Here is a 23,039-nt window from a genome sequence, read left to right as displayed (position 1 = left end):
GGCCAGCCCTCACCCCGGCCAGCCCTCACCCCGGCCGGCCCTCACCCCGGCGCCCTCACCCCGGCCAGCCCTCACCTCGGCCAGCCCTCACCCCGGCCAGCCCTCACCCCAGCCAGCCCTCACCCCAGCCAGCCCTCACCCCGGCCAGCCCTCACCCCGGCCAGCCCTCACCCCGGCCAGCCCTCACCCCGGCCAGCCCTCACCCCGGCCTGCCCTCACCCCGGCCAGCCCTCACCCCGGCCAGCCCTCACCTCGGCCAGCCCTCACCCCGGCCAGCCCTCATCCCAGCCAGCCCTCACCCCGGCCAGCCCTCACCCCGGCCAGCCCTCACCCCAGCCAGCCCTCACCCCAGCCAGCCCTCACCCCGGCCAGCCCTCACCCCGGCCAGCCCTCACCTCGGCCAGCCCTCACCCCAGCCAGCCCTCACCCCAGCCAGCCCTCACCCCGGCCAGCCCTCACCCCGGCCAGCCCTCACCCCAGCCAGCCCTCACCCCGGCCAGCCCTCACCCCGGCCAGCCCTCACCCCAGCCAGCCCTCACCCCAGCCAGCCCTCACCCCGGCCAGCCCTCACCCCGGCCAGCCCTCACCTCGGCCAGCCCTCACCCCAGCCAGCCCCCACCCCAGCCAGCCCTCACCCCGGCCATCCCTCACCCCGGCCAGCCCTCACCCCAGCCAGCCCTCACCCCGGCCAGCCCTCACCCCGGCCAGCCCTCACCCCGGCCAGCCCTCACCCCGGCCGGCCCTCACCCCGGCCAGCCCTCACCTCGGCCAGCCCTCACCCCGGCCAGCCCTCACCCCAGCCAGCCCTCACCCCGGCCAGCCCTCACCCCGGCCAGCCCTCACCCCGGCCAGCCCTCACCCCGGCCAGCCCTCACCCCAGCCAGCCCTCACCCCAGCCAGCCCTCACCCCGGCCAGCCCTCACCCCGGCCAGCCCTCACCCCGGCCAGCCCTCACCCCGGCCTGCCCTCACCCCGGCCAGCCCTCACCCCGGCCAGCCCTCACCTCGGCCAGCCCTCACCCCGGCCAGCCCTCACCCCAGCCAGCCCTCACCCCAGCCAGCCCTCACCCCGGCCAGCCCTCACCCCGGCCAGCCCTCACCCCGGCCAGCCCTCACCCCAGCCAGCCCTCACCCCGGCCAGCCCTCACCCCGGCCAGCCCTCACCTCGGCCAGCCCTCACCCCAGCCAGCCCTCACCACGGCCGGCCCTCACCCCGGCCAGCCCTCACCCCGGCCATCCCTCACCCCAGCCAGCCCTCACCCCGGCCAGCCCTCACCCCGGCCAGCCCTCACCCCGGCCAGCCCTCACCCCGGCCATCCCTCACCCCAGCCTGCCCTCACCCCGGCCAGCCCTCACCCCGGCCAGCCCCCACCTCGGCCAGCCCTCACCCCGGCCAGCCCTCACCCCAGCCAGCCCTCACCCCGGCCAGCCCTCACCCCGGCCAGCCCTCACCCCGGCCAGCCCTCACCCCAGCCAGCCCTCACCCCGGCCAGCCCTCACCCCGGCCAGCCCTCACCTCGGCCAGCCCTCACCCCAGCCAGCCCTCACCCCAGCCAGCCCTCACCCCGGCCAGCCCTCACCCCGGCCAGCCCTCGCTGGCTCTCAGGAGTCTTATTCAAAATTCAAGCGAATGTTTATTTACTTGACATAATGTTGGCAACACTGAGAGACGGTAGCCCTCATGACACTACTTGTGTCTGTGTGGTACAGTGGTACAGGGGTACAGTGGTGCAGGGGTACAGTGGTGCAGGGGTACAGTGGTGCAGGGGTACAGTGGTGCAGGGGTACAGTGGTACAGCGCTGCAGTGCTACAGTGGTACAGTGGTACAGCGCTGCAGGGGTACAGTGGTACAGTAGTACAGTGGTACAGGGGTACAGTGGTACAGTGGTACAACACTGAGCCTTGTAGGGTGGTGGTACAATGGTACATCATTCTGATATATATATATATATATATATATATATATATATATATATATATATATATATATATATATATATATATATATATATATATATATATATATATATATATATATATGTCGTACCTAGTAGCCAGAACGCACTTCTCAGCCTACTATGCAAGGCCCCATTTGCCTAATAAGCCCAGTTTTCATGAATTAGTATATTTTCTCTAATTTTTTTCTTATGAAATGATAAAGCTACCCATTTCATTATGTATGAGGTCAATTTTTTTTTATTGGAGCTAAAATTAACGTAGATATATGACCGAACCTAACCAACCCTACCTAACCTAACCTAACCTATCTTAATAGGTTAGGTTAGGTTAGGTTAGGTGGCAGAAAAAGTTAGGTTAGGTTAGGTTAGGTAGGTTAGGTAGTCGAAAAACAATTAATTCATGAAAACTTGGCTTATTAGGTAAATCGGGCCTTGCTTAGTAGGCTGAGAAGTGCATTCTGGCTACTAGGTACGACATATATATATATATATATATATATATATATATATATATATATATATATATATATATATATATATGTATGTCGTACCTAGTAGCCAGAACGTACTTCTCAGCCTACTATTCAAGGCCCGATTTGCCTAATAAGCCAAGTTTTTCTGAATTAATTGTTTTTCGACTACCTAACCTACCTAACCAAACCTAACCTAACTTTTTAGGCAACCTAACCGAACCTAACCTATAAAGATAGGTTAGGTTAGGTTAGGTAGGGTTGGTTAGGTTCGGTCATATATCTACGTTAATTTTAACTCCAATAAAAAAAAATTGACCTCATACATAATGAAATGGGTAGCTTTATCTTTTCATAAGAAAAAAATTAGAGAAAATATATAAATTCAGGAAAACTTGGCTTATTAGGCAAATTGGGCCTTGAATAGTAGGCTGAGAAGTGCGTTCTGGCTATTAGGTACGACATGTATATATATGTCGTACCTAATAGCCAGAACGCACTTCTCAGCCTACTATTCAAGGCCCGATTTGCCTAATAAGCCAAGTTTTCATGAATTAATGTTTTTTCGTCTACCTAACCAACCTAACCTAACCTAACCTAGCTTTTTTTGGCTACCTAACCTAACTTTACCTATAAATATAGGTTAGGTTAGGTTAGGTAGGGTTGGTTAGGTTCGGTCATATATCTACGTTAATTTTAACTCCAATAAAAAAAAATTGACCTCATACATAGAGAAAAGGGTTGCTTTATCATTTCATAAGAAAAAAATTAGAGAAAATATATTAATTCAGGAAAACTTGGCTTATTAGGCAAATCGGGCCTTGAGTAGTAGGCTGAGAAGTGCGTTCTGGCTATTAGGTACGACATATATATATATATATATATATATATATATATATATATATATATATATATATATGTCGTACCTAATAGCCAGAACGTACTTCTCAGCCTACTACTCAAGGCCCGATTTGCCTAATAAGCCAAGTTTTCATGAATTAATGTTTTTTCGTCTACGTAACCTACCTAACCTAACCTAACCTAGCTTTTTTTGGCTAACTAACCTAACCTTACCTATAAATATAGGTTAGGTTAGGTTAGGTAGGGTTGGTTAGGTTCGGTCATATATCTACGTTAATTTTAACTCCAATAAAAAAAAATTGACCTCATACATAGAGAAAAGGGTTGCTTTATCATTTCATAAGAAAAAAATTATAGTAAATATATTAATTCAGGAAAACTTGGCTTATTAGGCAAATCGGGCCTTGAATAGTAGGCTGAGAAGTGAGTTCTGGCTACTAGGTACGACATATATATATATATATATATGTCGTACCTAGTAGCCAGAACTCACTTTTTGGCCTGCTATTCAAGGCCCGATTTGCCTAATAAGCCAAGTTTTCCTGAATTAATATATTTTTTCTAATTTTTTTCTTATGAAATGATAAAGCTACCCATTTCATTATGTATGAGGTCAATTTTTTTTTATTGCAGTTAAAATTAACGTAGATATATGACCGAACCTAACCAACCCTACCTAACCTAACCTAACCTATCTTCATAGGTTAGGTTGGGTTAGGTTGCCGAAAAAGGTAGGTTAGGTTAGGTTAGGTAGGTTAGGTAGTCTAAAAAACATTAATTCATGAAAACTTGGCTTATTAGGCAAATCGGGCCTTGCATAGTAGGCTGAGAAGTGCGTTCTGGCTATTAGGTACGACATATATATATATATATATATATATATATATATATATATATATATATGTCGTACCTAATAGCCAGAACGCACTTCTCAGCCTACTATTCAAGGCCCGATTTGCCTAATAAGCCAAGTTTTCATGAATTAATGTTTTTTCGTCTACCTAACCTACCTAACCTAACCTAACCTAGCTTTTTTTGGCTACCTAACCTAACCTTACCTATAAATATAGGTTAGGTTAGGTTAGGTAGGGTTGGTTAGGTTCGGTCATATATCTACGTTAATTTTAACTCCAATAAAAAAAAATTGACCTCATACATAGAGAAAAGGGTTGCTTTATCATTTCATAAGAAAAAAAATATAGTAATATATTAATTCAGGAAAACTTGGCTTATTAGGCAAATCGGGCCTTGAATAGTAGGCTGAGAAGTGAGTTCTGGCTACTAGGTACGACATATATATATATATATATATATATATATATATATGTCGTACCTAGTAGCCAGAACGCACTTCTCAGCCTACTATGCAAGGCTCGATTTGCCTAATAAGCCAAGTTTTCCTGAATTAATATATTTTCTCTAATTTTTTTCTTATGAAATGATAAAGCTACCCATTTCATTATGTATGAGGTCAATTTGTTTTTATTGGAGTTAAAATTAACGTAGATATATGACCGAACCTAACCAACGCTACCTAACCTAACCTAACCTATCTTTATAGGTTAGGTTAGGTTAGGTAGCCGAAAACGTTAGGTTAGGTTAGGTTAGGTAGGTTAGGTAGCCGAAAAACAATTAATTCATGAAAACTTGGCTTATTAGGCAAATCGGGCCTTGCATAGTAGACTGAGAAGTGCGTTCTGGCTACTAGGTACGACATATGTATATATATATATATATATATATATATATATATATATATATATATATATATATATATATATATATATATATATATGTCGTACCTAGTAGCCAGAACTCACTTTTTGGCCTACTATTCAAGGCCCGATTTGCTTAATAAGCCAAGTTTTCATGAATTAATTGTTTTTCGACTACCTAACCTACCTAACCTAACCTAACCTAACTTTTTCGGCTACCTAACCAAACCTAACCTATAAAGATAGGTTAGGTTAGGTTAGGTAGGGTTGGTTAGGTTCGGTCATATATCTACGTTAATTTTAACTCCAATAAAAAAAAATTGACCTCATACATAATGAAATGGGTATCTTTATCATTTCATAAGAAAAAAATTAGAAAAAATATATTAATTCAGGAAAACTTGGCTTATTAGGCAAATCGGGCCTTGAATAGTAGGCCAAAAAGTGAGTTCTGGCTACTAGGTACGACATATATATATATATATATATATATATATATATATATATATATGTAAAAAGTTTGTGAGGGTACCACCTCTGGTGCCAATGTGGGGACCCATAGCCTCGGAGAAGAAAATAAAAAGTATTCAGAGGAGACCTTGTGGTTTCTCACTGAACACTAATATTATCTTCTCCTACCACCCCCATTCTTTTGTATGTACACATATATATTTACTTTATTTGAACTTTGTTACAAAAAAGGAGTTACATATGGGTTACAAAGATGGTTATCATAGGTTGTCGAGTTCCTTCAGCTCCTCAGATGGGGGGCAGGAACCCTGGATGCAGTGCGCATTTCCCCTCTGTATCGCCACACTGAGGCGCTGGAAAAGAAAGCTGGCAGCTCTAGGGTCCCTTGTTGTTTCAATGAGCCTAGAACCCAGTTCCTTAAAAAAACTGGTAGCACTTTTACCCCAGGCGCCGAGTGTCTCAGAAGCAATGGGGACAAAATTGTAGTGGTGATCCAGTTCTCTATACTTACGGGATTTGGCTGCTTCCCTGTGGGTGGCAGCGCCACCTGGTTGTGCAACACTGAGGTTAATGTAGGTGTTAGCCAGGGTTGATACACACGTGTAGTCCCATACCAACTGCTTGCCATTCTTCCAGGGGTTCACTGTGATACCATCCGGGCGACCAATAAGAGCATCAGAGTTACGGGGCGTTAGGTAACGGGGCTCTCTTTCAGCTGGGCATCCAGCTGTGGTGAGGCTCCTCTTGATGATGTCGTTAACTTCATTGTGCCTCGAGTGCCATCCCCCTGTGCTTTGGCAGAGTAGGCCATGGTGGCCGTACCTGTCAGCCACCACCTCGCCGCAAATACACCTATATCTGGTGTGGATTGGGGCAGCAAGGTGGAGGGCCACAGCAATTCGGAGGGCGTGTGGTGTGAGACGCGTGCCAGTTGCCGACATTGGGGTTGCTAACAGGAAATCCCCTGCATGTGGTGCTGCTACTGCTGTGAGGCGAGCAATGTCGTGTTGTGTTGTTGCAGCACCCAGGCACTCTGCAGCAACTTGGTCTACAATGGGGCCATCCCAGCTGGATTGCTTGTGGGCTTTTCGGGATGGTGGTTGAGGTGATTGGCCTGCACGAGAGGCCCACTCTGTGGCAGAGCGTGTAAAATTGGGATCATGTACACCTGCCAGCTGATGTAAGTGGGCAGGTAGAATTTCCTTCACAAGGTCGTCGGATGCTGATAAGGAGGACAGGAAGGCTGGAACAGCGATTTGCGTTGCTGTTCGAACTCCGAGGCCCCCAAGTCTTACGGGAAGAGAGGCTTGTTTCCACTGCAAGTCATCGAGAGAGAGGTTAAGGGCTTTTTCTAGCATTGATTTCAGTAACCGGTCATACTCACTTAGTTATATATATATATATATATATATATATATATATATATATATATATATATATATATATATATATATATATATATATATATATATATATATATATATATATATATATAAATACATATATATATTGGTAGCAGTCTTTCGTGTATATTATTGAATCGAATAATGTATCCGAATCTTCTCGTTGGTGAAGACAACCGTCGCTAGCTCGCCAGGGCTCGAACTGGGTGACGAGCGGCCCGTCTTGTGCTCAGTAAGCGTAGGAAATATCTCACTTGCTGGACACGTCTTCCCCCTCCGCCATCAAGGCGCGTCTCCTCCTAAATGAAGAAGTAACATTGTATTTCTTCTTCCCGAGATCTGCCACTTGGCCGTCCTGGCCGGCGAGCGGGACCTCTGCGGGCCTGGTCCTCCCCGCTCCTCCAACACTGCTCGCGAAGTCATATGTGTACACCCGCGAAATCACCATAACGTGAATTTCAATATCTATGGAGAATTCTTTGGAGCAGAGGTCGTATTTGACGGCAGCAGGTGGTGGAGGAGGCCATTATTTACACCAAAGTGCACGCGGGTAAACGTTTGATTGGGTGCCAGCTGGGTGCCAGTTGGGTGCCAGTTGGGTGCCAGTTGGGTGCCAGCTGGGTGCCAGCGGGGTGCCTCCACACTCCTAGCGGGTCCGGGGAGACGCCGCTACACAAGGCTGAAGTATATGCTGCGTCCCGTAGAGTTAATTTGCAGAGCTTCGTAATATTCCCATTTTCGGAGAGAACGAAAGAGAGAGAGAGACAGGAGAGACCAGGAATGATGTTTGGAGGAGAGTGAAGGAGAGAACGGAGATAGGTTGGTAGGATGGGTGAATGGAGGAGAGGTGAGAGAGGGGGGGACAGAGAGAGAGGGGGAGAGGGAAGGAGAGCGATGAGATGGGGGGGGGGAGAGGGGAGGAAATTTGCCGTAGGGTGGATGGTGGGAAAGAGGGTTGAGAAAAGTGAGGGTGGAGTTGTGAAATGGTGGGGAGAAAGAGGAGGAAAAAGGGAGAGAAGATTTACCATGTCACCATAACATTACAGAATTAAGATATTGACATTCAAAGTACATTGTTATAGTGATAACTTTGCACCTCTAGGAGGAGGGTGTCCCGAGCACCGCCGGGTACCTATTATTATTATTATTAGCACAGTATCTAAGATATTAGTGGATAAGATGAGTCAGATTTACGAGTCCATACCCCAGGAGCCGCGCCGTCTCAGGCAACCTCAAAAACTTTCACAAAAATGCGTAAAAAATGTAAATTAAGTTCTCATATCTCATTACCAGAGTTCCTATTTATTTAAAAAAAATAGTGCAGTGAGTTTCAGCTCGGTGATTGCTTTATTCATTCTCATTCATTGAAATTATTCATTCATCTGCTTTCTCTCTCTCTCTCTCTCTCTCTCTCTCTCTCTCTCTCTCTCTCTCTCTCTCTCTCTCTCTCTCTCTCTCTCTCTCTCTCTCTCTCTCTCTCTCTCTCTCTCTCTCTCTCTCTCTCTCTCTCTCTCTCTCTCTCTCTCTCTCTCTCTCTCTCTCTCTCTCTCTCTCTCTCTCTTCTCTCTCTCTCTCTCTCTCTCTCTCTCTCTCTCTCTCTCTCTCTCTCTCTCTCTCTCTCTCTCTCTCTCTCTCTCTCTCTCTCTCTCTCTCTCTCTCTCATAACTAACAACTTACATTCCAATTAATTCCTGCGTCACGTGTGTGGACGAGGTATTTGTGCTGGGGGGAGGCAGAGGGGGTAGGTAGAGGGAGGCAGAGGGGGTAGGTAGAGGGAGGCAGAGGGGGTAGGTAGAGGGAGGCAGAGGGTAGATAGAGGGAGGCAGAGGGGGTAGATAGAGGGACGCAGAGGGGGTAGGTAGAGGGAGGCAGAGGGGGTAGGTAGAGGGAGGCAGAGGGGGTAGGTAGAGGGAGGCAGAGGGGGTAGGTAGAGGGAGGCAGAGGGGGTAGGTAGAGGGAGGCAGAGGGGGTAGGTAGAGGAAGATAGAGGGGGTAGGTAGAGGGAGACAGAGGGGGTAGGTAGAGGGAGGCAGAGGGTAGATAGAGGGAGGCAGAGGGGGTAGGTAGAGGGAGGCTGAGGGGGTAGGTAGAGGGAGGCAGAGGGGGTAGGTAGAGGGAGGCAGAGGGGGGTAGGTAGAGGGAGGCAGAAGGGGGTAGGTAGAGGGAGGCAGAGAGGGTAGGTATAGAGGGAGGCAGAGAGGGTAGGTATAGAGGGAGGCAGAGAGGGTAGGCAGAGGGAGGTAGAGGGAGGGAGGGAGGGAGTGAGGAAGGTAGCGAGGCTGGGCGGGGTCCACCTGCCTCTCCCTGCAATGCGGTTCTTCCCCTTCCTTCCGTGTAATATATAGCTTTCAGGCCCGCGTTCGAATCTCCGATGATCATTGTGAATGATTTTATATTTATGCTATGAGGGAGAATGTCTGTCTGTCTGACTGACTGTCTGTCTGTCTGTCTGTCTGTCTGTCTGTCTGTCTGTCTGTCTGTCTGTCTGTCTGTCTGTCTGTCTGTCTGTCTGTCTGTCTGTCCGAGGCTGGAAACCAGACCCACTTGTACCAAATACAAATAATCGCCAACAGAACCTAAACACCTAACCTAACCAGTGCCTAAATATGCTCAGTATGCTAATATATATAATAATATTAATTTATATTTGCGAAAATTCCTGTTTTGGATGAAAAACAGCATGTAAGATTGTTGAATGGGTCGTTGGGGTCGACCGCTGGATGGAATGGACTTGGACTGAAGGACGGGTCGTACAGTCAACTCTGGTCTAGTATTTTACATTCTAATTTTCCTCAGTCATCCAGCGGTTGGTTCCTGATTTCCGGTGCTATTGTGAGCCTCCAGTTCTCTTCACCTCGGCCAGACACACTTTGATTCCCACCATATTATGCCATTGTCACTTTCTCTTTATCTCACTCTTAGCTTATTGTCTCTTCCACTTGCTGTTATCTTACGTGCTCTTTACTTGGTGTTATCTTGCGTCCTCTTCCACTTGCTGTTATCTTAGGTGCTTTTTACTTGGTGTTATCTTGCGTCCTCTTCCACTTGCTGTTATCTTGCGTGCTCTTTACTGTGTGTTATCTTACGTGCTCTTCCACTTGCTGTTATCTTGCGTGCTCTTTACTGTGTGTTATCTTACGTGCTCTTCCACTTGCTGTTATCTTACGTGCTCTTTACTGTGTGTTATCTTACGTGCTCTTCCACTTGCTGTTATCTTACGTGCTCTTTACTGTGTGTTATCTTACGTGCTCTTCCACTTGCTGTTATCTTGCGTGCTCTTTACTGTGTGTTATCTTACGTGCTCTTCCACTTGCTGTTATCTTACGTGCTCTTTACTGTGTGTTATCTTACGTGCTCTTCCACTTGCTGTTATCTTACGTGCTCTTTACTGTGTGTTATCTTACGTGCTCTTCCACTTGTTGTTATCTTATGTGCTCTACCTTCTTCTGGTCTCGGCTGACACAGTGACTGTAGACTCACGCCTGTGACCACGGCTGACACAGTGACTGTAGACTCACGCCTGTGACCACGACTGACACAGTGACTGTAGACTCACTCCTGTGACCACGACTGACACAGTGACTGTAGACTCACTCCTGTGACCACGGCTGACACAGTGACTGTAGACTCACGCCTGTGACCACGACTGACACAGTGACTGTAGACTCACTCCTGTGACCACGACTGACACAGTGACTGTAGACTCACTCCTGTGACCACGGCTGACACAGTGACTGTAGACTCACGCCTGTGACCACGACTGACACAGTGACTGTAGACTCACTCCTGTGACCACGGCTGACACAGTGACTGTAGACTCACGCCTGTGACCACGGCTGACACAATGACTGTAGACTCACGCCTGTGACCACGACTGACACAGTGACTGTAGACTCACTCCTGTGACCACGGCTGACACAGTGACTGTAGACTCACTCCTGTGACCACGGCTGACACAGTGACTGTAGACTCACTCCTGTGACCACGGCTGACACAGTGACTGTAGACTCACTCCTGTGACCACGGCTGACACAGTGACTGTAGACTCACTCCTGTGACCACGGCTGACACAGTGACTGTAGACTCACTCCTGTGACCACGACTGACACAGTGACTGTAGACTCACGCCTGTGACCACGGCTGACACAGTGACTGTAGACTCACGCCTGTGACCACGACTGACACAGTGACTGTAGACTCACTCCTGTGACCACGGCTGACACAATGACTGTAGACTCACTCCTGTGACCACGGCTGACACAGTGACTGTAGACTCACTCCTGTGACCACGGCTGACACAGTGACTGTAGACTCACTCCTGTGACCACGGCTGACACAGTGACTGTAGACTCACTCCTGTGACCACGACTGACACAGTGACTGTAGACTCACTCCTGTGACCACGGCTGACACAGTGACTGTAGACTCACTCCTGTGACCACGGCTGACACAGTGACTGTAGACTCACTCCTGTGACCACGGCTGACACAGTGACTGTAGACTCACTCCTGTGACCACGGCTGACACAGTGACTGTAGACTCACGCCTGTGACCACGGCTGACACAGTGACTGTAGACTCACTCCTGTGACCACGACTGACACAGTGACTGTAGACTCACTCCTGTGACCACGGCTGACACAGTGACTGTAGACTCAGTAACTCACAGACAGTCATGGGACAGAATGTTGTATGAATGTATGAGAGTTACTGTATTTTACGGTGTTTGTGGTGCAGACAAAAGATACAACGAAGTGAGAGAATTACTGGGAAAGAGGTTGTTAGGCTGGGGTCCTGGCTAGACCCCAGGCTGGGGTCCCCTCTGGTGTGAGGTCCACTCTGGTGTGGGGTCCCTTCCCCTTCCTACCTCCCCTTACCTTACCAAACTGAGGTATCTCCTCATCTTCCTCTTCTCTCACTGCAGCAGGCGACTCCATCCTTTCCCTCTTCCTCTCCCCCCTACCCTCCCTTCCCCTCCCCTCCCCTCCCCTCCCCTCCCCTCCCCTCCGTACACTGCTGCAAGCCGTGAGCATGATAGGGGCAAGACCGTAATGTGGCTCAGTATAGGGTGCTCAGTGTAGGGTGGCAGTATAGGGTGCTCAGTGTAGGGTGGCAGTATAGGGTGCTCAGTGTAGGGTGGAGTTATAGGGTGCTCAGTATAGGGTGACAGTATAGGGTGCTCAATGCAGGGTGGCAGTATAGGGTGCTCAGTGTAGGGTGGAGTTATAGGGTGCTCAGTGTAGGGTGACAGTATAGTGTGCTCAGTGTATGGTGACAGTATAGGGTGCTCAATGTAGGGTGGCAGTATAGGGTGCTCAGTGTAGGGTGGCAGTATAGGGTGCTCAGTGTAGGGTGGCAGTATAGGGTGCTCAGTGTAGGGTGGCAGTATAGGGTGCTCAGTGTAGGGTGGAGTTATAGGGTGCTCAGTGTAGGGTGGCAGTATAGGGTGCTCAGTGTATGGTGGCAGTATAAGGTGCTCAGTGTAGGGTGGCAGTATAGGGTGCTCAGTGTAGGGTGGAGTTATAGGGTGCTCAGTGTAGGGTGACAGTATAGTGTGCTCAGTGTATGGTGACAGTATAGGGTGCTCAGTGTAGGGTGGCAGTATAGGGTGCTCAATGCAGGGTGGCAGTATAGGGTGCTCAGTGTAGGGTGGCAATATAGGGTGCTCAGTGTAGGGTGGCAGTATAGGGTGCTCAGTGTAGGGTGGCAGTATAGGGTGCTCAGTGTAGGGTGGCAGTATAGGGTGCTCAGTGTAGGGTGGCAGTATAGGGTGCTCAGTGTATGGTGACAGTATAGGGTGCTCAATGCAGGGTGGCAGTATAGGGTGCTCATTGTAGGGTGGCAGTACAGGGTGCTCAGTGTAGGGTGGCAATATAGGGTGCTCAGTGTAGGGTGGCAGTATAGGGTGCTCAGTGTAGGGTGGCAGTATAGGGTGCTCAGTGCATGGTGGCAGTATAGGATGCTCAGTGTAGGGTGGCAGTATAGGGTGCTCAGTGTAGGGTGGCAGTATAGGGTGCTCAGTGTAGGGTGGCAGTATAGGGTGCTCAGTGTAGGGTGGCAGTATAGGGTGCTCAGTGTAGGGTGGCAGTATAGGATATTTAGTGTAGTTTTTTGTGGGGAGGGGATATGCAGGCGGGCCCTAAGCCTCTGGCTGGCCCACTAAGTGTTGCTTGATTCTGTTTTATTTAGACGGAGTATGAGTAGTTATGACTCATATGGTCGCTTCAGAAAGATTTTGCCCCATGAGCTTAACAAGTTCTTTTGCTCTGTTGAATCTAAATTGAAATCTTATCTTCGTCTAGAAGGAAAAAATAAATATCACGTATGCAGAATAAGTGAAAGTTAAAGAACTATTCGATCAAACGACTACTTTGTGAAATTGCCTTCAAGTGGAGAGTTTAAAATAGTTCATAAGTATTTATATATACAAATGAACGGATCATTGAAGTGTTGTTCCGGAAAAATTATTCCATAAAGTAAATTGAGGTTCCTGGCACTCTCGCCTCCGTTGTTGCCAACTTTAGAGTTTTACTTTATTTTTTCACGAGGAAGAGTATGGAAATTATCCGAGAAAGCACTTGTGTCCTTCTGTCAGGGAAATGGTAATTTTATTGTTGCGTTCAGATAAACGCATTTGTGTATATGACTTCAGGGAACCAGCCCCCTAGATGGGTGTTGTATTAGCATATGTAAGTACTACTTTGTTGTGTGTGTGTGTGAGAGAGAGAGAGAGAGAGAGAGAGAGAGAGAGAGAGAGAGAGAGAGAGAGAGAGAGAGAGAGAGAGAGAGAGAGAGAGAGAGAGAGAGAGAGAGAGGGAGAGAGAGAGAATGAGAGAGAGAGAATGAGAGAGAGAATGAGAGAGAGAGAGAGAGAGAGAGAGAGAGAGAGAGAGAGAGACAGAGAGAGAGAGAGAGAGAGAGAGAGAGAGAGAGAGAGAGAGAGAGAGAGAGAGAGAGAGAGAGAGAGAGGGAGGGAGAGAGAGAGAGAGAGAGAGAGAGAGAGAGAGAGAGAGAGAGAGAGAGAGAGAGAGAGAGAGAGAGAGAGAGAGAGAGAGAGAGAGAGAGAGAGAGAGAGAGAGAGAGAGAGAGAGAGAGAGAGAGAGAGAGAGAGAGAGAGAGAGAGAGAGAGAGAGAGAGAGAGAGAGAGAGAGAGAGAGAGAGAGAGAGAGAGAGGGAGAGAGAGAGAGAGAATGAGAGAGAGAGAGAGAGAGAGAGAGAGAGAGAGAGAGAGAGAGAGACAGACAGACAGACAGACACACAGACAGACAGGCAGAGAGAGAGAGAGTCTAAACACCAGAGCGAGTAAGCATCCGTGACCTCACAGAGATGTTGTAGGGCAGACCTTTAAAATTATTAAAAAACAATGAGGTTGTTGTGGGCGTGTGTGAGAGAGGGCGCCGGGCAGCACCAGTAAAGCCACTTGCACAAGACTATTGTGGCGACCAGCACCGCTTCAAGTGTCCCCACACAGGGACTCACCACTTCTGATGCCATTTAAACTTGTATTTCCGGCTTAATAGCTATTGAAAAGAAGGACGGGCCATTGTCGAGAATTTTCGTCAACCTTATATTTGTTTTTGGGTCGCTACGATGTTTGCTTGTAGTTGGTGCGATGTTGTCATAACTGGAATTGTCTGATATGGCCAGGACTGTGGCTGGCCGCCTTACAGGGCTGTGAACGAGACTCTGGTAATGGGATGTGTGTGTGTAGGTACATTATTTTGTATTTATTTATTTGTTCTCATACTATGATGATCATTAGTTTTTGATCTTCGATCCTTATGAATTTTTGACCTTAAATGCACACTTAAACGACAAATATGTGACACATCTGGCAAAATATTAAAGCTATACATTAGAATCGAACTTGTGTCAGTGAACTGGTCAAACACCCACACACACACTACCAACTGTACCATGATGGGCTTGAAGGTATTCTAACCACAAGTACTTCTTGTCCCTGATTCTCTTCTCATATCTTACCGTGATAAATAAACTAGATAGGGTACCCAGCGGTGCCCGGCTTGACCAACAAAAGTAGAGCAATGGCGCCCACCTCAGCTTACCTTTGACAGTCCCCTAGCCTCGACCAGTTACCCTGCAAGATTGGATGAGACTAGCCCCAAGCTTGCCTCCTATCTTGGGGCAGAAAGAAGTCGTCTTTTATACATATAGATCGACATTTCAAAGCAAAACTATTGTAGAAATAAGCGCCTATGTAAAACGTTAAATTACAGGTTAAAGAACAAAGAAATACAAATAACCAAAGTTCAATAACTTTGAGTCTTTATAAGTTCGGTAAACCATATTAGAAATGAATTTCAAAAGTTTAGTAAATTGAAAACTGAATCCAAGACTGCAGTAAGACTCGAGAGAAGTTTGTCATGACGTTCGATTCCCAGTTAATCAAGTCTTAAGTCTTTTAGTGCCTTAATATCCACCAGACAAGGGTTTAAGCAAACGTCCGTCACTGACTCACACACAAGCTTTCAATAACTGTACAAACCCAAGGAGGGAGCGAGAGCCTGGTCTCGTGTTTATCTGCTCCTTGTCTACCCCCGCTGGTCGGTTCTCTCCCTCTTGCTCCTCTGCCATTTTCTCTGATCTCCTTCATGTTGTAGGGGGTACTGAAGTGATTACAGTCTCATATCTACTTTCGTTGTTGGACTCCTCGTTCAACCTTGTCGACGAGCGGAAGTCTGGACACCTGTTCCGCCTGGGGGCCGCCGGATCACGTTCTGTTTCGCTGTTTTGGATTTCGATACTTCAGTTTGGCGTCGGAGTGTCACGACGCCTGGCGCACATATCACCTTGGGTCACAGGATAGTTGATAGGTTTCGAACATTTTCAGGCTGGTTCTCCCGGCGGGGTGACGGTGTCCGGCGCGACCGAGAAGTGCCGGGATATTGGCACCTCTGGTGGGTCTTGGTGGGCTCCTGGTGTGCCTTCAGCCGTGGTGGGCTCCTGGTGTGCCCTCAGCCGTGGTGGGCTCCTGGTGTGCCCTCAGGCGTGGTGTGCTCCTGGTGTGCCCTCAGCCGTGGTGGGCTCCTGGTGTACCCTCAGCCATGGTGGGCTCCTGGTGTGCCTTCAGCCGTGGTGGGCTCCTGGTGTGCCCTCAGCCGTGGTGGGCTCCTGGTGTGCCCTCAGGCGTGGTGGGCTCCTGGTGTGCCCTCAGCCATGGTGGGCTCCTGGTGTGTCCTCAGGCGTGGTGGGCTCCTGGTGTGCCCTCAGGCGTGGTGTGCTCCTGGTGTGCCCTCAGCCATGGTGGGCTCCTGGTGTGCCCTCAGCCATGGTGGGCTCCTGGTGTGCCCTCAGCCGTGGTGGGCTCCTGGTGTGCCCTCAGCCGTGGTGGGCTCCTGGTGTGCCCTCAGCCATGGTGGGCTCCTGGTGTGCTCTCAGCCGTGGTGGGCTCCTGGTGTGCCCTCAGCCGTGGTGGGCTCCTGGTGTGCCCTCAGCCATGGTGGGCGGCTGGTGTGCCCTCAGCCGTGGTGGGCTCCTGGTGTGCCCTCAGCCGTGGTGGGCGGTCGGCTTCTGTTCTGCCAGGGGACACTGGATGACTTTTCCGTTTTAGCTGGGGGCCGAGTTTTTAGTTTTGCTCCTCAGTGTTCTCTGTGTGGCGGGGCCGGTGCTTGTCTCCCTGAAGGACTCCTGGGGCTCTCCAATCATCTGCCCATCAGGGTGTTTATTGGCCTCGAGGCACATTAGTTTCCGCTGATACGAGACATTAACCCTTCACCGGTACGCCGGGGCGCATCCGATCCCACGATCCTCGTCGCCCCTAAGTCAGCAACACCTTCTTTGTTCCTTATGTTAAAGATTAAGAAACTACCTTAATCACATCGGCTTTCGTGAGATTTTTGTTTTTCCATATTTAAAATATACTCATTGTAGATTAGTAAGAATTAATTAAGACTTATCTTAGCAGAAGATTAGGAAAAACAGGGCAACTTATTGTGCTTGTAGTGGTTAGTTATGCTGCTAGTGCTTGTGGGGGGAGAAGTTCTTCAATTACTGGTAGTTCTTCAACTACTTTTCGCCATTATGAACTATACAAGCGTGTGGTAGTTGGTGGGTGGGTGAGCAGGATCACTGCGCATAGCAATTACCGATAATATTTACATTATCAAGTACAAAAAAGGATAATATTATATTTTTATGGGAAAAAGGATGGTCCTGTGTGGTGGGGAAATGTGTGGATCGGTGTGGGGGATAGAGAGGTGTGTCGTGGGCGTGGGGGAGGGAGGGGGAGGGACGTCCGTGTGGGGAGGGTGTCGGTGGGGGGGGGTGAGCATTAATTACCAAAAGGAAATTGTCCAGGTGTTCTGATTGGCTGAACCGGCGGTTGTCGTGGTGAGGGAGGGATGGTGGTGAGGGAGGGATGGTAGTGAAGCTCCTATTGGTCCATACGAGAGCAGCTTATATACATATATCCAACAAACTCATTCATGTATAACCTACATTAGAAACACCCCAGCGATCCCAAGCCTATTATCCCACCCAAGGCATAATAGGAGAGTTAGGCAATGATCAGGGGGAAGCACTAAGCCAGTATGACCTGGAAGTAACATGGGGGGGGGGAGTAGTGAGAGACGTAACTATACCATGCCGCTTAGACCATCGGGAATCGAACGCCGACCTGCAAGAAGCCAAACCGTCGCTGTACGGATTGACTACGCAGGAAACAATGATTTCCCATCTGTAATAAACTGAGATAAAGTGTCTTGTGATCCCTCTAAGAGCTGCCATAAAACTAGGCCGGTGTGGAGGCATATTTAAGATGATCTGGAGAAGGCCTTCACACCATCTTATATACCCCGCGGCCCATCTTGTTACACACTCAGCGGAGCCTATTGTGCTCAAGAGCCCGCCGGGATATTTGCATATCTTGACTTTAATGACGCAATTCTTAAGGATTTACATAAAATTTTACGTAATATATTGGTGCGAGGCGTGGTCAATTACCCAAGTTTGGTCCTCTTCTGATTTACTGGATACGGTCTCATCAGACTGTTGGTGTTGGGAGAACGTGTGTTCACGTCAGCGGTGTGTGATCACGTGATTACACACCGTCTCACGTGATTACGTGATTACGATTAACGTACAGCTACTACTACTATCGTATAGCCACTACTACTAACGTATAGCCACTACTACTATCGTATAGCCACTACTACTATCGTATAGCCACTACTACTATCGTATAGCCACTACTACTATCGTATAGCCACTACTACTAACGTATAGCCACTACTACTATCGAACAGCAACGACTACTATCGTACCGTCACTACGACTATCGTACAGCCACTACTACTATCGTACCGCAACTACGATCATTACTACTATTATTGCAACTTATACTGATGCTAATACACAAACTAATAATGCTCCTAATGCTACTGATAACGCTACTTCTACCACTACAACTACCACAACTACCACTACTACTACCACAACTACTACTACAACACCACGACCATGACGACCTCCACGACCACTAGCCCGGCCACCAGGCGTGTCTTGAGTCATGGTAATGGTTCCGGGTGGTTGGTTGTCAACCATGCGCTCTCTCCCGCCTCATTGTCTCTGCTCAATGTTTCCCTTGTGTTGTTGGATTCATGGTTGTTGGGAGCATGGTTGTTGGCTTCATGGTTGTAGGCTTCATGGTTGTTGGCGTCATGGTTGTAGGCTTCATGGTTGTAGGCTTCATGGTTGTAGGCTTCATGGTTGTTGGCTTCATGGTTGTTGGCTTCATGATTGTTGGCTTCATGGTTGTTGGCTTCATGGTTGTAGGCTTCATGGTTGTTGGCTTCATGGTTGTTGGCTTCATGGTTGTTGGCTTCATGGTTGTAGGCTTCATGGTTGTTGGCTTCATGGTTGTTGGCTTCATGGTTGTAGGCTTCATGGTTGTTGGCGTCATGGTTGTAGGCTTCATGGTTGTTGGCTTCGTGGTTGTTGGCTTCATGGTTGTTGGCTTCATGGTTGTTGGCTTCATGGTTGTAGGCTTCATGGTTGTTGGCGTCATGGTTGTTGGCTTCATGGTTGTTGGCTTCATGGTTGTAGGCTTCATGGTTGTTGGCTTCATGGTTGTTGGCTTCATGGTTGTTGGCTTCATGGTTGTTGGCTTCATGGTTGTTGGCTTCATGGTTTTAGGCTTCATGGTTGTTGGCTTCATGGTTGTTGGATTCATGGTTGTTGGCTTCATGGTTGTTGGCTTCATGGTTGTTGGATTCATGGTTGTTGGCTTCATGGTTGTAGGCTTCATGGTTGTTGGATTCATGGTTGTTGGATTCATGGTTGTTGGCTTCATGGTTGTAGGCTTCATGGTTGTTGGATTCATGGTTGTTGGCTTCATGGATGTAGACTTCATGGTTGTTGGATTCATGGTTGTTGGATTCATTGTTGTTGGCTTCATGGTTGTAGGCTTCATGGTTGTTGGATTCATGGTTGTTGGATTCATGGTTGTTGGCTTCATGGTTGTAGGCTTCATGGTTCTTGGATTCATGGTTGTTGGCTTCATGGATGTAGGCTTCATGGTTGTTGGATTCATGGTTGTTGGCTTCATGGTTGTAGGCTTCATGGTTGTTGGATTCATGGTTGTTGGCTTCATGGATGTAGGCTTTATGGTTGTAGGCTTCACAGTTGTAGGCTTCATGGATGTAGGCTTTATGGTTGTAGGCTTTATGGTTGTAGGCTTTATGGTTGTAGGCTTCATGGTTGTAGGCTTCATGGTTGTAGGCTTCATGGTTGTAGGCTTCATGGTTGTAGGCTTTATGGCTGTAGGCTTCATGGTTGTAGGCTTCATGGTTGTAGGCTTCATGGTTGTAGGCTTCATGGTTGTAGGCTTTATGGTTGTAGGCTTTATGGTTGTAGGCTTTATGGTTGTAGGCTTCATGGTTGTAGGCTTTATGGTTGTAGGCTTTATGGTTGTAGGCTTTATGGTTGTAGGCTTCATAGTTGTAGGCTTCATGGTTGTAGGCTTCATGGTTGTAGGCTTCATATTTGTAGGCTTCATGGTTGTAGGCTTCATATTTGTAGGCTTCATGGTTGTAGGCTTCATGGTTGTAGGCTTTATGGTTGTAGGCTTCATGGTTGTAGGCTTCATGGTTGTAGGCTTCATGGTTGTAGGCTTCATGGTTGTAGGCTTTATGGTTGTAGGCTTTATGGTTGTAGGCTTTATGGTTGTAGGCTTTATGGTTGTAGGCTTCATGGTTGTAGGCTTCATGGTTGTAGGCTTCATGGTTGTAGGCTTCATGGTTGTAGGCTTCATGGTTGTAGGCTTTATGGTTGTAGGCTTCATGGTTGTAGGCTTCATGGTTGTAGGCTTTATGGTTGTAGGCTTCATGGTTGTAGGCTTTATGGTTGTAGGCTTCATGGTTGTAGCCTTCATGGTTGTAGGCTTTATGGTTGTAGGCTTCATGGTTGTAGGCTTCATGGTTGTAGGCTTCATGGTTGTAGGCTTCATGGTTGTAGGCTTCATGGTTGTAGGCTTTATGGTTGTAGGCTTCATGGTTGTAGGCTTTATGGTTGTAGGCTTCATGGTTGTAGGCTTCATGGTTGTAGGCTTTATGGTTGTAGGCTTCATGGTTGTAGGCTTTATGGTTGTAGGCTTCATAGTTGTAGGCTTCATGGTTGTAGGCTTCATAGTTGTAGGCTTCATAGTTGTAGGCTTCATGGTTGTAGGCTTCATGGTTGTAGGCTTCATGGTTGTAGGCTTCATAGTTGTAGGCTTCATAGTTGTAGGCTTCATGGTTGTAGGCTTCATAGTTGTAGGCTTCATAGTTGTAGGCTTCATGGTTGTAGGCTTCATGGTTGTAGGCTTCATAGTTGTAGGCTTCATGGTTGTAGGCTTCATAGTTGTAGGCTTCATAGTTGTAGGCTTCATGGTTGTAGGCTTCATGGTTGTAGGCTTCATGGTTGTAGGCTTCATGGTTGTAGGCTTCATAGTTGTAGGCTTCATAGTTGTAGGCTTCATGGTTGTAGGCTTCATGGTTGTAGGCTTCATGGTTGTAGGCTTCATGGTTGTAGGCTTCATAGTTGTAGGCTTCATAGTTGTAGGCTTCATGGTTGTAGGCTTCATGGTTGTAGGCTTCATGGTTGTAGGCTTCATGGTTGTAGGCTTCATGGTTGTAGGCTTCATGGTTGTAGGCTTCATAGTTGTAGGCTTCATAGTTGTAGGCTTCATGGTTGTAGGCTTCATGGTTGTAGGCTTCATAGTTGTAGGCTTCATAGTTGTAGGCTTCATGGTTGTAGGCTTCATGGTTGTAGGCTTCATGGTTGTAGGCTTCATAGTTGTAGGCTTTATGGTTGTAGTCTAAAGTTTTATTTTTTATGTAAGGGAACTTTATCCTATATTTCCTCATCTGACTCTCGTCAAGTCGAACCCTCATCTCCGCTGACCAGTGAGACCTGCCTGTCCTCCCCAGGTGTCCCGTCCTCCCCAGGGGTCCTGTCCTCCCCAGGGGTCCCGTTCTCCCCAGGGGTCCTGTCCTCCCCAGGGGTCCTGTCCTCCCCAGGGGTCCCGTTCTCCCCAGGGGTCCTGTCCTCCCCAGGGGTCCTGTCCTCCCCAGGGGTCCCGTTCTCCCCAGGGGTCCTGTCCTCCCCAGGGGTCCCGTCCTCCGCAGGGGTCCTGTCCTCCCCAGGGGTCCCGTCCTCCCCAGGGGTCCCGTCCTCCCCAGGGGTCCCGTCCTCCCCAGGGGTCCCGTCCTCCCCAGGGGTCCCGTCCTCCCCAGGGGTCCCATCCTCCCCAGGGGTCCCGTCCTCCCCAGGGGTCCCGTCCTCCCCAGGGGTCCTGTCCTCCCCAGGGGTCCCGTCCTCCCCAGGGGTCCCGTCCTCCCCAGGGGTCCTGTCCTCCCCAGGGGTCCTGTCCTCCCCAGGGGTCCCGTCCTCCCCAGGGGTCCCGTCCTCCCCAGGGGTCCCGTCCTCCCCAGGGGTCCTGTCCTCCCCAGGGGTCCCGTCCTCCCCAGGGGTCCCGTCCTCCCCAGGGGTCCCGTCCTCCCCAGGGGTCCCGTCCTCCCCAGGGGTCCCGTCCTCCCCAGGGGTCCCGTCCTTCCCAGGGGTCCCGTCCTCCCCAGGGGTCCCGTCCTCCCCAGAGGTCCTGTCTTCCCCAGGGGTTCCGTCCTCCCCAGGGGTGCTGTCTTCCCCAGGGGTTCCGTCCTCCCCAGGGGTCCCGTCTTCCCCAGGGGTTCCGTCCTCCCCAGGGGTCCCGTCTTCCCCAGGGGTTCCGTCCTCCCCAGGGGTCCCGTCCTCCCCAGAGGTCCTGTCTTCCCCAGGGGTCCCGTCCTCCCCAGGGGTTCCGTCCTCCCCAGGGGTCCCGTCCTCCCCAGGGGTCCCCTCCTCCCCAGGGGTCCCGTCTTCCCCAGGGGTTCCGTCCTCCCCAGGGGTGCTGTCTTCCCCAGGGGTTCCGTCCTCCCCAGGGGTCCCGTCTTCCCCAGGGGTTCCGTCCTCCCCAGGTGTCCCGTCTTCCCCAGGGGTTCCGTCCTCCCCAGGGGTCCTGTCCTCCCCAGGGGTCCTATCCTCCCCAGGGGTCCCGTCCTCCCCAAAGGTCCTGTCTTCCCCAGGGGTTCCGTCTTCCCCAGGGGTGCTGTCTTCCCCAGGGGTTCCGTCCTCCCCAGGGGTCCCGTCTTCCCCAGGGGTTCCGTCCTCCCCAGGGGTCCCGTCTTCCCCAGGGGTCCCGTCTTCCCCAGGGGTTCCGTCCTCCCCAGGGGTCCCGTCTTCCCCAGGGGTTCCGTCCTCCCCAGGGGTCCCGTCTTCCCCAGGGGTTCCGTCCTCCCCAGGGGTCCCGTCCTCCCCAGAGGTCCTGTCTTCCCCAGGGGTCCCGTCCTCCCCAGGGGTTCCGTCCTCCCCAGGGGTCCCGTCCTCCCCAGGGGTCCCCTCCTCCCCAGGGGTCCCGTCTTCCCCAGGGGTTCCGTCCTCCCCAGGGGTGCTGTCTTCCCCAGGGGTTCCGTCCTCCCCAGGGGTCCCGTCTTCCCCAGGGGTTCCGTCCTCCCCAGGTGTCCCGTCTTCCCCAGGGGTTCCGTCCTCCCCAGGGGTCCTGTCCTCCCCAGGGGTCCTATCCTCCCCAGGGGTCCCGTCCTCCCCAAAGGTCCTGTCTTCCCCAGGGGTTCCGTCTTCCCCAGGGGTGCTGTCTTCCCCAGGGGTTCCGTCCTCCCCAGGGGTCCCG

General features: G+C 49.9%; 4 protein-coding genes across 7 annotated transcripts in view; 1 reads left to right on the top strand and 3 right to left on the bottom strand.

The window, feature by feature from the left end:
- LOC138349945 (streptococcal hemagglutinin-like) overlaps positions 1–11,814 on the bottom strand; it is a 26,421-nt gene extending 14,607 nt beyond the window's left edge. Inside the window, exon 1 of the mRNA XM_069299945.1 lies at positions 11,760–11,814. Within this exon, the coding sequence (XP_069156046.1) occupies positions 11,760–11,814 (55 nt within the window). The remainder of the gene's footprint in view (positions 1–11,759) is intronic.
- Positions 1–23,039, top strand: part of pHCl-1 (pH-sensitive chloride channel 1) — a 545,535-nt gene that overhangs the window by 374,050 nt on the left and 148,446 nt on the right. The gene's annotated exons all lie outside the window — the stretch shown is intronic.
- On the bottom strand, positions 18,468–19,022 carry Sgs3 (Salivary gland secretion 3). Its single transcript, XM_069299944.1, has one exon. It carries the CDS (start codon positions 19,020–19,022, stop codon positions 18,468–18,470), a length of 555 nt encoding a protein of 184 aa, XP_069156045.1.
- Positions 19,027–21,267, bottom strand: LOC138349943 (putative uncharacterized protein DDB_G0282133). The gene has a single exon (XM_069299943.1). It carries the CDS (start codon positions 21,265–21,267, stop codon positions 19,027–19,029), a length of 2,241 nt encoding a protein of 746 aa, XP_069156044.1.

Source organism: Procambarus clarkii, chromosome 43 (genome assembly GCF_040958095.1).
Source record: "Procambarus clarkii isolate CNS0578487 chromosome 43, FALCON_Pclarkii_2.0, whole genome shotgun sequence".
Classification (NCBI taxonomy): domain Eukaryota; kingdom Metazoa; phylum Arthropoda; class Malacostraca; order Decapoda; family Cambaridae; genus Procambarus; species Procambarus clarkii.
The sequence above is the reverse complement of the archived record's forward strand: the minus strand, read 5'-3'. Positions and strand labels throughout refer to the sequence as shown.

Excerpts from the sequence above, each read along its gene's own strand:
- Sgs3 (XM_069299944.1), bottom strand. The coding sequence starts at position 19,022 with ATGAAGCCAACAACCATGAAGCCAACAACCATGAAGCCAACAACCATG.
- LOC138349943 (XM_069299943.1), bottom strand. The coding sequence starts at position 21,267 with ATGAGGGTTCGACTTGACGAGAGTCAGATGAGGAAATATAGGATAAAG.